This window comes from Notothenia rossii, assembly GCF_949606895.1.
Source record: "Notothenia rossii genome assembly, chromosome: 10".
Lineage (NCBI taxonomy): Eukaryota > Metazoa > Chordata > Actinopteri > Perciformes > Nototheniidae > Notothenia > Notothenia rossii.
The window spans coordinates 2,049,033-2,066,782 of record NC_136908.1 but is presented as its reverse complement, the minus strand read 5'-3'; the positions used below and the strand labels follow the sequence as shown (position 1 = coordinate 2,066,782).

General features: G+C 41.4%; 1 protein-coding gene across 3 annotated transcripts in view; it reads left to right on the top strand.

Moving 5' to 3' along the window:
- LOC307022899 (retinoic acid receptor beta-like) overlaps window positions 1–17,750 on the top strand; it is a 205,629-nt gene that overhangs the window by 123,042 nt on the left and 64,837 nt on the right. For all 3 annotated transcript variants that reach the window (XM_079655808.1, XM_079655810.1, XM_079655809.1), the window contains one exon: window positions 4,875–5,023. In XM_079655808.1, the coding sequence (XP_079511934.1) occupies window positions 4,875–5,023 (149 nt within the window). The remainder of the gene's footprint in view (window positions 1–4,874; window positions 5,024–17,750) is intronic.

Sequence of the window (17,750 nt, the reverse complement as noted above, 5' to 3'; positions counted from 1 at the left end):
GTTTGGTTGGCTCATTTAAATAAACAACACATGCCTTCTTATCTGACAGTTGGGAATGAAAACAGGAAGTGAACCTGTTCAACCCGGAGGCCCCCGCCTTTTTTTTCACGAAACTGTGTCTCAGGGATTCTTGACATTTAAAAACCTATTAATGTGCCATACCCGATTAACGGGCAGAAACTCAGCTAACTGACGATACGAACCATTTTTACCGAAACAAAACACAAGTCTCACAAGAAGCGTCTAAATGAGCCCTGAGCGAAAAAATGCTAACACACTTAGCACAGAACTCAGAAGAATACCCTTATTACTTATCGGAACTGCACAAACAAGATATCGATTAGCAAGCTGAGATCCCACAGATTCTAGGAGTATAAGTATCATCACTGAGCAATCAGAACTCGCGGCGAAATGACAACAAACAACAGCAAGAAAACTAGCTTTACGGGACCAAATCTGAAAATAAGAAGTTGCTGTTGTTCTGATCAAAAGTCGTGTTCAATGGCATTAAAACTATAAAAACGCTGCTGAGGGTTAATCCAATGTGTCTGTGTCTCTTTGAAATGATTACTGATAATCCATCTTCATATTTATGTCAATAACGGAGATTTCCTATTAGCTGCTATGATAGCTATGAGAATGTATGACAGCTTCCGGTTTTGGGCATTCTGTCTGCGCATCACTCATTCACCAATGGGTAATGTTTAGATGGATTTTAGGAACTTCCCCTCGATTCTATTGGCTCTAACGGTTAGAAGAGGTGTCAATCATCAAAATCGACCAATGGGTTCCAGAGATATGGAAAGTCCACCCAAATGACCCCAGAAGTGTTTCTTTTTGCTAAATCTCTCTAAAAAGGTCAAATATCACTTGTTTTGAATCAATCTTGATACAGGGTACTTATTATATGTTGTACTTTGGATTCTTAAAGCTTTTAGTCTACCTTACCATCATCCAAGGGTGGTTTCCACTATAAGTTCTTTTTGGACGGACAGTATAATTTACATTTTCTTACCATGTTCAATCTGAATTTACTTTAAAATAAAAACATATATATTGATTCTGACTCTTCTACATCCAACTCACAGGTTTATCATCGCTTTGAGAAAAAAGATTATTAATTTTCCCCTTTTAGAAGATATGGTCCTTTGTTCTGGGAATGTCATTTTCGAGCCTATTCTTTAAAATGTGGTTTTAAAAAGTCCTGTCTTGGTTTAAAGATCCGTCCCAGCTTGCACTGCACACTTTATAAGGCAAACGCTCGCATTGACTCTAAATGCAGCTTCAACCCCCCCCCCCCCCCCCGATCAGATGGCTCTATGTCACAACACTGGCTCTCCTCCAGTGTTTCTCTCTCCATACATCTGCTTTATGTGCAAGCTGCTCCTGACTTCTCTCTGCCAACAACAGAAGGAAACGGCGATGAGATGACCCGCCTTCAATATCAACTAACGTCTGTCCTCACGGAGAAACCAGAACGCACTGCAGTCCTTTAGAAAGCGCAGAAATAACGCGTCTGACTTTCCCCTCATACGGGAGTTGTTTGCTCTGAATCAAACTTGAAATTCAGCCCGGAAAACTTTCCCTAAACCCCAACGCAGCACCATTATGTCAGCTTTATGCAAGTCTACTTAAAGATTCTGCAGAACTTTTAAAAAGATGCCGTTTCGTAACGAGTCACGGAGACTTCTTCTTGCAGCTCCTCAGATAAGAGTGAGAATCGATAGGTTTATGAATCATCTCTTTCTAATTAACCTCGGTGATCGTTTTACTTTTTCACCCCTTATTAGATAAACATCCAAGTTCTGTATGTGCTTCAGACTTGTTAAGTCTTCCCTCGAGCCGCTCACGTTGCCTAATGCTAAACTGCAAGCCCGACGTGTGCAGAGAGTCACACGGGGCGAATGTACAGATTAGATTCAACCGGCAGGGAATTCCATGATGCAAGGACGAAGGTCCAGTAATTATAAGAGCTGCTCCCCTAGCTTCAGTAATTGAGTTTACGCTGATGAAGTACGGAAGAAAGTCATCTAATCAGCAGAGATACCGGAGAGACTGCTTTCCCTTTTCTTAGATATGCAGTGTGCATGTGGACGGAGTGGAGTTATTTAAAGTCGGGTACATTTTTCGCTTGGCGCTGCTAAGTGTGTCCTGATTGCTCCGTCCTGATGGTGCGCCTCAATCTGCCAATTACAACCACTTTTCCCATGAGCACGATGTCTGCTCGCTGCAGTCAGGCCTGGCTTGAATCACATTGATTTGAGACGTGTGTTTTTCAGTCTTCTTTCTTCTGTCTTTGCTTTTGTGCCACAGGAATAAAGTGTTGCCTTAGAAACAGCCAATCTGACCTGGTGGTTTGTAATATCTTTTTGGATGGACTTCAGATCAGCTAACTGCTGTTGCACTGATCGACAGGTGGTGGCGCTCACACAGAGAAGCACAGCAGTGCCAACAAAGACAGAGAAGAAGATCTCTGCTCCTAAGCAAACACAGATGCAAAACCATCTTTTAAATTGGTTTGAAAACGTTGCAGGAGCAAGTGCTTAAACCTGGAAATGAGTTAGAACTAGAAGTCAATGGTTTTCTGAATGTGTTTTTGCCTGAAATCAGGTCTGAGGTTAAAGAGCAACTTAGAGGTTGGAGACACCAGTGAATAAATGTGTAGGTAAATGATGTATAAACTACATTTACCCAAAAATATACATAAATATACAATACAGTGACATCTGGCCTCGTTTTTGTAATCATTTTTACCGGAGCTGATAAAGAAGCTAGGTGTATTGACGGATCAGCCTCACACGGTCCTGGCTTTGATATCCCATCCTGAACTCCATCAGATCACCTGCCTCATAATCCTCCTGTCGATAATGTGCGCCACGAACGACCTCGTTTTTCGTCACATTGAACGTCTCTTCACCCGCACAAAACGCACCCAGGAACAAAAGCTAGCTCTCGTCCTTTTCCTGTTAGGGAAACTTTGGACTCCTGACAGGCTGGAATGTGTGCTACCTGCACAAACACAAGCTCACCATGATCACAAATGGTGAAACATAATGAAAAATACCAGCTCAATAAAACACAACCGCTCAAACCAACTACAAACTACTACCGCAGATTGGTCGGAGAGAAGGACCCCCCCCCCCATGTGACTTAATGTGACGCGTTTGAAGTATGAGGTTTTAAAAAAAGCAGATTTTAGTAGCAGAGCTCAAAACGCCTCTGAATTCCTTTCTCGTGTCTCGTAAAACATATCAAATCCTGCATTAATTTTTTTATTGTCATTTTCAGGCGAGGTGAAGCATAAATATAGGGGGGAAAACCCTGCAAGTTGCTCTTTAACACAAGCTGGAGAGATGTTAACGTTGTGTTCTCCGACGTAAAGCACGTAATAGTACAGACTTCAGGTTGTTACTGGTCTACTTGAATAGGGGTGTGTAGTCTCTCTGTATGGATGAACATGGTGTAGAGTTACCCATTCATCTCCTATGGAGGTCATTTTGGAACCGGAACACAGGGTGTCCGCGGGGTCTTAAAAAGTATTAAAAGTTGATAAATCAATTTAGCGAAAATTAAGGCTATTAAAAAGTATTAAAAAGTAGTAAACGGCATTTTCCAAGGTATTAAGAAGTCCCACAGCAACGACAACATGAAACACCCTTTAATTGACTGAATCGACATGTCGGGAAACCCCTCAAGGCGGCCCCATGCATAGCGCGCCGTAAAATGCTGCTTCTTATTTTAAGTTTCGTTGCCTTGCTCAGCTCTGTGAGGGGGGGGGGGGGGGGGGGGACTAAACGACTACGGTAACGGGTCCCAAGGTGGGTAGACCGGCATACGCAACGCTCTGGGGGTCCAACGGCTCCGTGTCTAAGCCCTATATGATCATTTTCTGATAACGATGAAATAGCCCTTCTCCCTCTCCCCACGTCTCCTGCTGCTGCTGGGCTGTCAGAAGAGGGGGAGGAAAAGAGAGGCAGTCACCGTTTATTAAATATGATTATATTATTATACAGAGAACAGAGTCGTTATCAATTTGTTTTAAAGCTCAATAAATAACAAAGAAGACCTCTGACCGGCACTTTTCAAATTTTGTACGGAAGATTTAAACTTTAACGGACATGTTGACCGGCGGAACATTTTTTCTAACGGAAACTGCCGCACGGTTCCCTCGTTCCTTGGAAGAGGCGGAGAGGTGGGTGTTTGTCATCTGCTGTGGACTACCTGAGAGATACAGCAGGAGAACACGCCGTAAAGTAAAGCACAGTGTTTATGATGTCAGATTTGACGTGAACACGACAGGACGGTTAAATCATGTTTTTTCTCTTAAATGTGAAATCTCCTGCTTCTAGTTTCCAGATGTCTGCATGAGTCATTGAGTCCTCTTCCTCCTCTTCCTCTCCTCTTGTTTTGTTCTACGACATAAATACGTCAGTAAACACCCTACTGGTGGATTTAGAAATGGAGGTTGTTTCCAACATTCACATGGTTGTAGTCGGTTTGTAATATCTCATGAATGACCATAATTCAGGGTTCTCCATTCACTTCCTGTGGAGGTCTTTTTAGAGCGGGAGCAGCAACGTGGACTCAACCAGTGGCAGTGTAATGAAAGCGCTGATCAGCTGTTTGATGTTCAAAAGCCGACTGTGGAGGATATCATGAGGCCTGAGGCAATCAAACGCTAAACACAACGTTAGTGATTGATGGAAATCAGTGAGATTTGACCCGAACACAACAGGACAAAGTTATGTTTCTTTAAAATGTGAAATCTCCTGCTTGTAGTTTCCAGATGTCCTTATGAATCACTGAGACCTCCTCTTCCTCCTCCTCCTCCTCCTCATCCTCCTCATCCTCTCCTCTTGTTTGTTTCCCTGCAGCCATTGAGACGCAGAGCACCAGTTCTGAGGAGCTCGTCCCCAGCCCCCCCTCTCCACCGCCCCCCCCCAGAGTCTACAAGCCCTGCTTCGTCTGTGAGGACAAGTCCTCGGGATACCACTATGGAGTCAGCGCCTGTGAGGGCTGCAAGGTAGGATCCTCCGTCAGAACCTCGTCAGACCCCCGCTCTGAGACAATCAGGCATCCAACACTGTGTCGTGGAGGGAGGTTAGAGGCAAGGCTTCTCCGCCTCGTCCCGTACTGAGTGCTATGTGTGTGAATGAGACCATTTACCAAACAGATGTTTACCACCACGAAAGGAACCAATAAGTGTCTCTGCAGAATGTGACCCCACCCTTTAAGGGAATTACTGCCGGAACGCGTTTATTACCAAAGTTAGTTTATCAAACGAGTATCTGTAAACGCAACACTTTATAATTCAGACTGCAAGGACAAGCAAGGTTAGCACAAAGACAGATCCAGAAGGCGTCTCTATGTTGGGGAACTCCTCTCTGTCAAGGTCTTCTGGGTTTTGGCCTGTATTCAGTGATTTAGCCCGAACCTGAGAGGCTGGAGGGCAACTCCAATCTTTGTTCTTTTTGTCTTTATTTATTCTAAGACAACTCCAAGAATTCATCAGGTTGAAAACCTTCAAAACACAAAGGACAAACAAATGTTAGCTCACATGCTAACACAAATTACAAACATTTTGCATTCTCAATAATAATAACACAAGCTCAGTTCATTCCTGCCTTTACAGGGTATTTTAATTAAAAGGATAAATTGTGAGTTATTTTAAAACCACATCATTAAATTAAATGAATTAATAAGAGAGTGTTTATCTCTACTTGGAAACAAGCACCAGAGAAACCCTCACCTGACCACCTGCGCTATACAACAAACGGAGCGCAGGCAGACCACGCTGCGTAAAAAGCCGTCGATTGCGCAACAGCACTCTCACAAAGTAAGGCAACAGATCAAGTTCATAAAACACAAGAAACACCGGAGGAACAAATAGATATCTTCTGTTAAAACCTTTGAGCAAAATATAACAAGAATATTGAACCTAGCTTCATCCAATGTTCACATTTCTGTTATATTTAATCCACCTTATTTCAGATTTTCCAGAAGTCTTTCGTCTCTAAAATGTTCAGTTTGAGTCAACTTCTTTCCTCTAAATATCACAACTTGCATTGGAAGACCTTTTGGGGGAAATATTTTCCAAAGATGAACAACTTTTTGACTTCTGTGGTCTGAAATATTATAACAAGTTCCTTAAAATGATCCCATTCATTTCAATATAATACGAGAATAAAACCTCTCAGAAACTTGTAATACACAATATAAATGTCTGAATGTCTGAAAGTCAGTAATGAAGTGAGGAAGTGTCCTGGTAATACAAACGTTTTAATGTGTCTTACCCTGTAGCGCCTTTAAACAGAGAATCGGGGTCAGAGGTCACGTGGTTTTTTTAATATTATTTAATATTATGGAGCCTCACACACACTGTCGCCAATTTCTCCCTCCGTGGCTTTGGGAACAAGAGAGCGGCCATCTTTTTAGACTCAGAAACAGGTTTATTGCCAACTGACTCTGCATTAGGGTCACTGCGTGTGCATACATGGAACAAACCTTTCGAACCGTAGCAAACGGACTGCAAGGGAAAGCACCTGTTTGCCTCACAGACAGATCCAGAGGTTGAATCCAGGAGAGATATATAGACCCTCCAGAAAAACGCGGGCTAAAATCCTTGATTATGCGATTAAACATGCGGTGAAATTGCGGAAAGTTGCGAAAAAGAATAGATTTTTTTTTAAATGTTGGGCTGTCTTATTTATTCTCTCTCACACACAGCCTGCCACTAACGATAAACCCCTTTACTATTCAATTAAACACATTCAATGTTTATTTATTGTTAAAGGGCTATTTTAATCACACTCTCTCTCTCTCTCTCACACACACACACACACACACACACACACACACACACACACACACACACACACACACACACACACACACACACACACACACACACACACACACACACACTCTTGGAAGAGGCAGCTAGAGCATGCCAAAACGGTGAACCATGTCAAATTAAAAAAGAAGTGTTTGCGCTCCCTACCCCTCTGCTTTAGAGACTAACTTCCACACACACACACACACACACACACACACACACACACACACACACACACACACACACACACACACACACACACACACACACACACACACACACACACACACACACACACACACACACACACTTCTCCGCCTCATTCTGTTTTCATTTACTCGTTCGTTATCTGACCAGCTTCAATCTTGTAGGCTACTCACTTCGAAACTTTGTGTGGAAAATGTGGGGAATCTGCGGCCTTTTGATAAATCTGCGCCATTTTGCTGATTATGCGGTAAATTCTGCGATCGCAGGATCACGTTTTTCTGGAGGGTCTATGTAATAAGGCCTCTTAGAGCACATGTCTTACCATTGAAGGACATTCCTAGTTTTCCAGATGCAGAAACGTGTTTCTTGAATCAGAATACCTTTATCCGTCCCATAGGGGGGACATTTGCTTTTGTTCCCGCAGAAAAGAGCCACAGACAGCTAGAGAGCCGACTCAGTTTCCCGTTAAGGTAACATGTTGGGTATAAAGGAACGATTCATCAAACTGAGAAGCACCTGTTGGCCACAAAGACAGATCCAGAGGTGCATCCATGTGACCCTTTGAGGGAAACTCCTCACGATGTGAAGGAAATGACTTCTGTTCTAAAAACCTTTTAGACTCAGAAGCAGGTTACTCACTCTGCATTCGGGTCACTGCGTGTGCATGCATGGAGCAAACCTTCCTAACCGTAGCAAGGGAAAGCCTGAACGTTGTGAAAGTCTAACATGTAGCAGCACGGCAGAGGACAGCAGCGTTGGTCTGCAGGACTCCTCTCTGCAGGCTGTAATTGAAGCGGAGGAATGTCAGGAATCCTTTGGAGGCTTTTGGCCCGGAGGGAGGTGGTGATCGGCTCTCTCTCTCTCTCCGGGTCAAACTGAGTTCTCCGCTGCTCACACGCCGCCATGTGCCAATATAAGCCTCGTCGTAAAAAAAAACAACGTGACCTCTGACCCCGATTCTCTGTTTAAAGGCGCGACAGGGTAAGACACATTAAAACGTTTGGATTACCAGGACACTTCCTCACTTCATTACTGACTTTAAGACATTTATATTGTGTATTACAAGTTTCTGAGAGGTTTTATTCTCGTATTATATTGAAATGAATGGGATCATTTTAAGGAACTTGTTATAATATTTCAGACCACAGAAGTCAAAAAGTTGTTAATCTTTGGAAAATATTTCCCCCAAAAGGTCTTCATAATGTCCAATGCAAGTTGTGATATTTAGAGGAAAGAAGTTGACTCAAACTGAACATTTTAGAGACTAAAGACTTCTGGAAAATCTGAAATAAGATGGATTAAATATAACAGAAATGGGAACATTGGATGAAGCTAGGTTCAATGTTCTTGTTATATTTTGATCAAAAGTTTTAACAGAAGATATCTATTTGTAAACCTCCATGCATTTACAAAAACTGCCATGTTTTTTGTGCTAAAGTGTGTATAAATGAAAATGTGTGTGTGAGTGATGTTAAAGGCTTGGGAATATAGAGAGGCATGAAAGTGGACAGGTTGGTGTGTGAGAGAGGAGAAAGAAGAAATCCTAGCAAAGTTGATTTATTTCAAGAAAGAAAAAAAAATTATATCGAAAAAAATATGGTATTTTTGTGGAGAAAAGTATAATTTGGCTGAAAATAATCTGAACATTTGAAGGAAAATAAGTAGAAATAATTCAAGGAAAGCAACGAGGAGTGAGTCAAATATTTGGAGTCAAAAAGTAGTTAGTTTTGGGAAATGACTCTTATAGTATTTCCCCCAAAAGGTCTGCATAATGTCCGATACAAGTTGTTATACTGAGAGGAAAACAGTTGAATAAAGCTGAACATGTTAGCGAGTAAAAACTAACCGATATCAACATCAAACCTCCCAGCTTCAGAACACACACTAACACTCTTTATTTGTATTTTAAAAGTTCTCTGAAATGTGATTTTTAAACGTGGAAATGAGGCGTAATGCAAACTTTTGGTGGATTCCAGCGTAATCTACAGAAGCAAATTACCAACGTTTGCAAAATATTCCTCAACCGTGTTCTAGATGTTCCCCGGCTACACGCAGACATGATGGAGACAAAAAACAGCCCAAACTCTTTAAAAGTGTGCACGAGAAAGAGATGGCTTTTTACGTGCACCACGCTGACAGATAAGTGAAGCCTCATCATCATCATCATCATCATCATTAGGTCACATGTGAGTGCAGGACACTAATGGCAGTGAGAGTGTTCCCCAGAAGAAAAGCACACAGTTCAGTTTCTCCGCCTCCCGATGTAAAAATAGTCCGACTCGGCAGAACGGCGTTCATTTCTCTGACATCCCGACTCGAGAGGATTATGAGATGCTTTTTACCGAGATCTATTTCTGTCTCCATGGCGAGCGTATTGTTGTTTCTTCCTTTGGGTGGAAGCATGCCGTACAGAGGAAACTTTGACTGCCAATTAGAGCTGCAAATAGACTGTGTGTGTGTGTGTGTGTGTGTGTGTGTGTGTGTGTGTGTGTGTGTGTGTGTGGCAGTTTTTCTGAAGCCCTTGTTTAAGAAACCTCATGCACATTTGATTATTCAATTTAATAATCCATTCCTCGCACGATTACTGTATGTATAATATCCTGCTTATATTTTGTATATTTCTTACTTTTTAAATTTGATTTCTATTTGAGATGTTCACGAATGCAGAGACGGGATGATTTCCCAGGATGGCAGTAATCCTGCTTTATTCCCAATAATCACGATGGCTTCAGCTGACTGTAGAGCTGCAACACGTAGATCAGCTGGGAAATAATCAGCATCTATTTTATAAAAAGCAGAAAAATGACCAATTGTGAGCTTTTCACGTTAATATGCACTAATTTAAATGATTCTATAGGAATCTAAAGACCTATTGATGTGTAAGATCGCCTTAATTGGGATTTTCCAATCATTTATTTTTGTTCTTTGGTTTTTATCGTAGCAAAATGAGCCAGAAATTTAGCAAAAATAGGAGGAATTACAATCATTACAGTAAACGCAAATACATAAACATACAGCGTTTACAGAACTTACTCCTAAGACGTTATTTCACCAGTTCTGGATGTTAAAAAAGTTCAATTTACATGTATTTCTGATCCATTATTTTGGCTTTTCTTATCATTTCTTTGATTCTATGGACCAAAGACAGCAGTAACACAGGTGCAAAACGTCACAGTTGCAACCAGATGACAAAGAACTTGTTTTAATTTTCTATCGATCAACGTAATATTAAATCAGGAGCCCAGCTGCACGCAGGACAGAAACAGCATTCATGCAGATTTGCTGCACTCTCTCAGCGTTTGACTCCTTAAGGGCTGGCTTCCTGTGCAGGTCGCCGTGGGGACCGCTCTGATTTGTTAAAACAGGACATCTGGGCCTCCAGAAGAACATGCATATGCAACGCTGCAGTGACAGCTTCCTGTGTGACGACCCAAAGTCAAGAAGCCCTGCAAAGTCAAAGCAGCATCTCGTTCTCCGCACTTTCTTGCTCCTTGCGTCCTTCTTAGACTCCTCAAATTGTCCCAGCATGCACCGGGGGATCGTCTTTAAGAGACCAGAAAGAATCTGATTAAGGATTCTGTAATTATTACGTTTTTCTCTGCTGTTGAGTCGGCTGGTAACACATGAAGAAAAAGTTGAATATATGTTTCATTCCTGAATACATCGAGTTACATTTGGCTTTCCAGGCTTGACATACTGCTGCCTATCAGATTTATATATCATTTTCAATAAAGTGCTTCCGAGTTTCTCACAAAAGAGGATCCTCAAAGGCTTTTGCAAAACAAACACAAAAAGCTAGTTTGATCGTTAAATGTCAGTTTCTCAGTTTCTTGTCTTTATATTTGTCCTTGTTGCAAATGGAGCTTTCTTTGATGCAAGGACAAATCTCTGACTCGATTTGACTGTTAAGTGTTATCGGATCACATCCTCACGTATAAGTCACGTTGCACACTCCAAAAGTGCTTATATGTCTTTTTTTATTTTGCACAGAGCCTCACAACGAAAGTTACGTCAACACAAAAAGCATAACACGAAATCTCAGAAATCTAAAGAACCTGCAGAAAGAAAAGCCATCTGTGATTCTTCAGACGTGGAGCTCAGGGAGTGTGCACAACACTTTGAAAAAATGACATCTTAACATTGTTTTGCATAAGCCCTGAGAGGTCCAGGGAGAAAGGGCTCTGACAGGCCTTTAGCAGCAGAGACAAAACTCTGAGCCGTGAAACCCCCCCCCCCCCCCCCCCCCCCCGAATACCCTCTCTTTTCCTCTCTGGGTCCCGAGGCGTTGACACGGCAGGATTAGTTTGATGGAACTGGTTTGACAAGCGGGAGAGCGTAACCTCTCTGAATAAAAACACAATTCAGACGGCTAACAGTGGAAGGGAAGCGCCCCTCTTTCTGAACCCCAGGCCCTTTAAAACCCCTTTACCCCCCCCCCCCCCCCCCCAAAACACACACAATGAAGGAAATCACCTAGATTCACCTACAGCGATATTTTAACAAAACAGATTATTTTAGAAGTGATTTGATAAGTTACTTTCAATGCAAGAATGTCCAAAAATGCAGTTTTCAGCGTCTGAACGATGGAGATTTCCTACTTGTCCGTATTAAAGGGCATATCTTTGTTGCTCTGAAGAAACACTTGATACTGAACATAAACTCACCTAGATTCCCTCACAGCGATATTTTAACAAACCAGATTAAAATAGAAGCATTTTGATTATCACTTAACTTAATTTTCTATCAGAGTTTTCAGCCTCTGAAATATGGAGCTCCCTACTTTTTCTTCAATCTCGTATTGAAGCGAATATCTTCGAAATAATGTTTTGGACTGTCAAAACAAGTCTGAAGAAATGTGCACTAAAAAAAACGATGGGCATGTACATTAAAAAACATGCTTTGTGTTCCACAGAGAAAAGCATTGCTAAATACACTTCAGGGAACATGTGTCAAACTCGAGGCCCGGGGGCCAAATCAGGCCCGTGGTGGATTTAATTTCGGCCCGCAGGATAATTTCTAATTCCTATTAGATCTGGTCCGCCGGTATATTGCACGCACACCTTCACTCCATCCTGAGGGTCTCCTCAGCTCAGAGCCTGAGCCCAAACATTGATGACCTTGCACCCAAGATGAGATGCCAAGTATCTGAGCTAGCATCACAGAGCAGCACACTGAGTTTAATGGATGTTTCCTTCTGCACTTTGTCTCTCACGACAACAGGGCATGTTTGGTTTCTCTTTGAGGGAAATAGTTTTGTTGAAGCTGTTGTTGGCCTGTGGGAAAATGTAATCATAAGAACTGACTCTGGAGAAGCTGCAGATAGAGCCATAAGAAATGAATCAACTGATTATTTAATGTTTAATGTTGTTTTTATAGGCAATCATTGAAGCTTTGTTAGTTCCAGGTTTAATATGTGCAATAAGTTCATTTCAATAAGTTCTGCAATAAACATTGAACCAGTCCGGCCCTCGACTAGTACCCATTTTTTTATTCTTGGCCCACTGTGTGTTTGAGTTTGACCCCCCTGCTTTAGGGTGTACACTTATGTGGAAATCCGGCTCTTTGCAGCACATCACTGATCTAAATAGACTTTCGTATGTAAACATATTTTCATGTGTGCATTAAAGGAATAGTTGTTTGCATGTGACATGAAACAAATACGCAATCTTAGCAGAAGTACTGGCAAATACAAAGTGACATCACTCCGGAAAACACTCACGCTCCAACACATTGTCCCTGATAGGCTAAGGGGCGGGACATCTCTAAGCTGTCGACCAATCACAACAGAGCCGGCCAGCTAACCAATCAGAGCAGACTGGGCTCTGGTTTCAGACAGAGGGTGAAAAGAGGTGCTGCAGGTTCTCAGGTTGATGCACCGTCTGTTTAACTGAACCTGATTTTCACATCTTTAAAAAAAAGTTTCCAAATATCATTTCTGATGCTTCCTCTGAGTGAGCCCTGAATAATTGAGTGTTGCTGATGCAGTCTCTCTCGCAGCAGGAGTTGTCAGAAAGCGTTGTGCACATTGTTTCTGAGGTATCCTGCTGACTAACAGACAAACACAAAAACTAAAAATAGGACTTCTTTGGTGTGACGGTGCGTTAGGCAGGAGGTGTTAAATCTGGTAACGTGATTGCATATGCATGTTTCTGCTGCCACTGATTTCAGGATGTGCGCTCATATAAGAATGCTACTCACTTCCTGGTTTCGTACAGGCAGTATGTAGATTTAATCAGGAGTAAAACACACATTCAATCGTCATCTACATACAAATTGTGGACGGTGCATTCAGCGCACGCCCCCTCCTTTTTCTCCTATATCTTTATTTACTCAACAACAAAGAGTCGAGCGTATATAGAGTTCACTTGACCTTAGACATGCTTAGCCTCCTGCTGGTACTGTCTGTTTACTACTGTATGTATTCAGCGACCATGAAAAAGCACCTGATAGAAACCCTCTTCAAACATACTACTGTCTCTTGAAGTGGGAACGCTTTGTCATGGCGTAGACACCAGAGGCTGCTTTGGATATTGTAACTGCGTAAGGAGTAATGCTTGAAGGAACCTGCAGGTCCGCTGCAACTCTCAAGGCTGAAGACTTTTCTTTTTGTCGCTGCTTTTAATTGAAACTGAGCCGTTGTGTTTCTGTGTGAACTATTCATATCTTAAACTGCACTGTAACTTTTTACTCATTTACTTTTTATGGCCTGATCATCGATTCTCAACCTGGTGTCGAGTGATACTTCACCGACACAGGAGAGAACGTCAATGCAGGCACCGTTCTGGTTCGGGGAAGGATACCAAAAAAGTCCTAGAAAGACAGGTGAACTTAGCTGAAGGACTTCTCAACGCTTTGTGGGTCAAACTAGAGGCCAGTTGTTTTAGTTTGGGAAAGAACGAAAGGATCTTATAGTTCGAGGGTGGACTATAGGGCACATTTTCTTAGTTTTGCTCAAACTATTGTGAGTTTAGTAGGATACAAGGTACGAGTATTTCATAGTGGGTTACTACAGTAGGTACGGCTGTGGGTATTTTCTTAGTTGTGGGGGAAACTTTGATGTTTAGTTTATTATCTTTGCTTTTTAATTACTGTTTTTAAATGCCTTTGTCTGAATGTCTTTCATTTTTGTAAAGCACCTTGAATTGCCTTGTGTTGAAAGGTGCTATATAAATAAACTTGCCTTGCCTCGAAGTGGTTACCTGTTACAAACACCTTGGTATCTGGCTTGATGATTGTCTCTCTTTTAAACTTCATGTCAATAACCTGCTTAAAAAGCTGAGGGTTAGGCTAGGTTTCTTTTTCAGGAACAAGTCCTGTTTCTCTTTTGAAGCCAGGAAAAGGCTCTGTGACCTTTTGACCTGTGCTGGACTATGGTGACCTGGTCTATATGAATGCACCTGCCTATTGCCTGAACAAGTTAGATGCAGCCTATCACAGCGCACTGAGATTTGTCACTAACTGTAAAGCACTCACTCATCACTGTACCTGTATACCAAGGCAGGTCTGTCATCACTAACTGTAAAGAGGCTCAGTCACTGGTACACGTTTATTCATAAAGCCATGTTGGGTAAACTCCCGTATTACATCTGCTCTCTGATCACACAGAGAGTTGCAAGCAGCTATTGTCTGAGATCTCATGATGTAGTCTTGTTAGATGTGCCAAGAGCAAGGACTGTCTTAAAGACAGCTTCTATGTGCGCAGCTCCACTTGCTTGGAACAATCTTCAGCAAGAATTGAAACTGAGCGATCTCATTCCTCTGCATGTTTTTAAAGCTAGGCTAAATGAAATGCTCGTTGAAACTATGGGCACTTGTAAATGTCTATAAGTATGTAAATGTATCCTGTAAATATAATGTATGATGTCCTTTATTGCTTTATGTTTCATGTGGAACCTATATGCTGCAGGTCTCCCTTGAAAAAGAGATCTATGACCTCAATGGGACCAGTCTGATTAAATAAAGGCTTCTATATAAACTCAACATGACTCTTTTTAAAACGAAGGGAAACAAGTCCTATAAACACTTCCTTTAATGCACGCAGGTAAGACCTTTAGTATCTCTGTGAAAAATCAAAACAATTACACAAAGAAATAAATTGAATTCGTAAAATAACCATATTCAAACAAAATAGAGTCGAGTAGAAGTATTCATAATGGACTTACGGTAGAGAGTTGCCAAAAAATCCTTCTTATTGATTATTTGTCCAACTTTTCCCTTCATTCACCTGCTGCACTGTGGAAGGGGAGCATGCATCATGAGTTTGTTACATTTAAAGACGTTATTAATTACAGATTCAGTTCTACGACAGAAAGCGCTGTTTGACTTTTAAATGGAGCTTATACATATTCGGTATTGAGCCCATAATTAAGCTGATCGTTATGTTTTTTACACTTGGCTGCTGCTCCCATCACCAGCGATGCATTACTTTACTTCCTGCAGGTCAACATGCAAACTCAAGCCTTCTTTATTTGGCCCTTTATCCTGCATGAAGAAGTCCTGATTCAAAAGGTTCAAATGTTTGAATATCATGCACAGACAGCTACAGATGTAGAAAATGGCAATGAAAATCGTATGACCCTCCAACGATGCAACATATATAATAAAATACAAAAATACAAAATAGTCTTTATACACGTAAATAGAATATGTTATGGACAAGAACAGAATGTAAAATATAATATTGTACGCATAGCCGTGGGAACATATTTCAAATGGGGGGTGCTGTGGGGATGACACCAGGGCTGCTTCTGACCAATGTGCTGCCCTATCGGCAAGATTTTAGCTGGCAATGAAAAACCTCTACAAAAGACCACTACACTATGAAAAGAGAAACATATTGACATGGTGGACAGCTTATATAAAAAGGCTTCAAATGTATTTAGTATTATAATATGTTTTAATTGGGGGCTGGACTTCAAATCCTTGAGGGGGGTCCGGGGTTGCGCCCCCGGGAAGATTTTTTTAACATTTTAAAGTAAAATGCTTCAATCTGGTGCGCTTTGAGCGCCCAATTACTAGAGACTGATCTAGGGGGTACAACTCAAAACACCCATATTAAAAAGATCGGTTTGCATTTTATTAATCAAATAAGTATGTGAACATTTTCAATAACCTACCATAGCCAATAACAAATAAATGTAACTTATTTTATTTTTGTTGTTCATTCATATCTTATTTGACCAGTTAACATTTATTTATGCATATTTTTAAATCTCTCCAACTTTAAACAATATTTTGGTTTACTGTCCTATAGTATACATTGGAATGATTTCAAACCTGTTTTTATTTATCCTAATAATTCTAAAGGTGTGCCTTGGAAATATTTGTTTACATAATTGTGATCAATACGTTTGAGACTCACTGAGATAATTTAGACTAAAATGAACTATCTAAACCCTCAGAGTCCTTTACCTCACTGAACCTCTCAGTCTGACAGGACAGAACTCTTCCTCCACATTATTGTAGAAACAGCTTCTTATATCCGTTAGCGCAGCAGAAGCTAACAACAATCCCCGCCGGTACCTGTGCACCCCCTCTCTCTATCTCTCTCACTTTGGCTGTGAGCTGCGGGCGCCTGAGCCAACACCCCCCACTTTCATCACTACAGCGCCCATCGTACAGGGCAAATGGAAAATGTAACCGGGGTGAAAAGGGTGTTATCTTTACTTAATTATGAATGTTGTTACATCAAGGCTGAAAATTCTTTTTTTTTGTATTATATTAGTATTATATCTTGTAGAAGTGCAGATCCCCTGTGATCCACCAGGGGGTGCTGCAGCACCCTCAGCACCCCTACTTCCCACGGCCCTGATTGTACGTTAAGACGAAATAAAATACGGTTGATTACGGTGAGACGCCCTCACTGTGGCAACACACTCCTGTTACTGTGTGTGTGTGTGTGTGTGTGTGTGTGTGTGTGTGTGTGTGTGTGTGTGTGTGTGTGTGTGTGTGTGTGTGTGTGTGTGTGTGTGTGTGTGTGTGTGTGTGTGTGTGTGTGTGTGAGCGAGCTCTAAAGATGGCTTCTGATCGCTCCGGGGGCAGAAAGACGAGCTGAACGGGGCCTCGGTGATCTGAAACCTCTTCCGTTGTCTTTCAGTTCTCCGGTTCTCTGCAGATATTCAGAGCGGTCAGTCTGTTCAGGCTCTCTCTCACTATCTCACTCTGTCTATCTCACTCTTTCTATCTCACTCTTTCTACTGCTTCCTCCTTTCAGTTGTATCTGAAGCTCCATCTGCTCGGGGCTCAGATAAGCAGTGATTGGGTTTCGGGGGTCTGAGAGAAGTGTCTCTTGTTTTCTGTGTTGGAGTGTTTGTCTCTTATCTGGCCAGGTCTCACATTAGCGGCAGTAACAATGCGGCTCTTTGTGCCGACCAGGCGCTTTTCTTCTTCTGTGGTTGTGTTTCTGTAGATGATACTGAGTCCCAGGAAGTATTCACAGCCTTTACTGCACAAAATAATACTTTTACAATGCTGTAAAACTAATCCATCTCAAATTATGACATGAAAAAGCCAAAAATGTTTACACCATAAAATGAAATAAATAAAGAAACTAAAAAGTAACTGACTTAATAAATAGGTAAAAGCACACAAACATAAGAAGTTAATATTGAAATGTCCAATAAAAAGATTAAATAGAATAATATGTGATTATTTAATGTAATAAATAAGTAAATAAATAATATACAAATGTAAAAAGATAACGTAAACA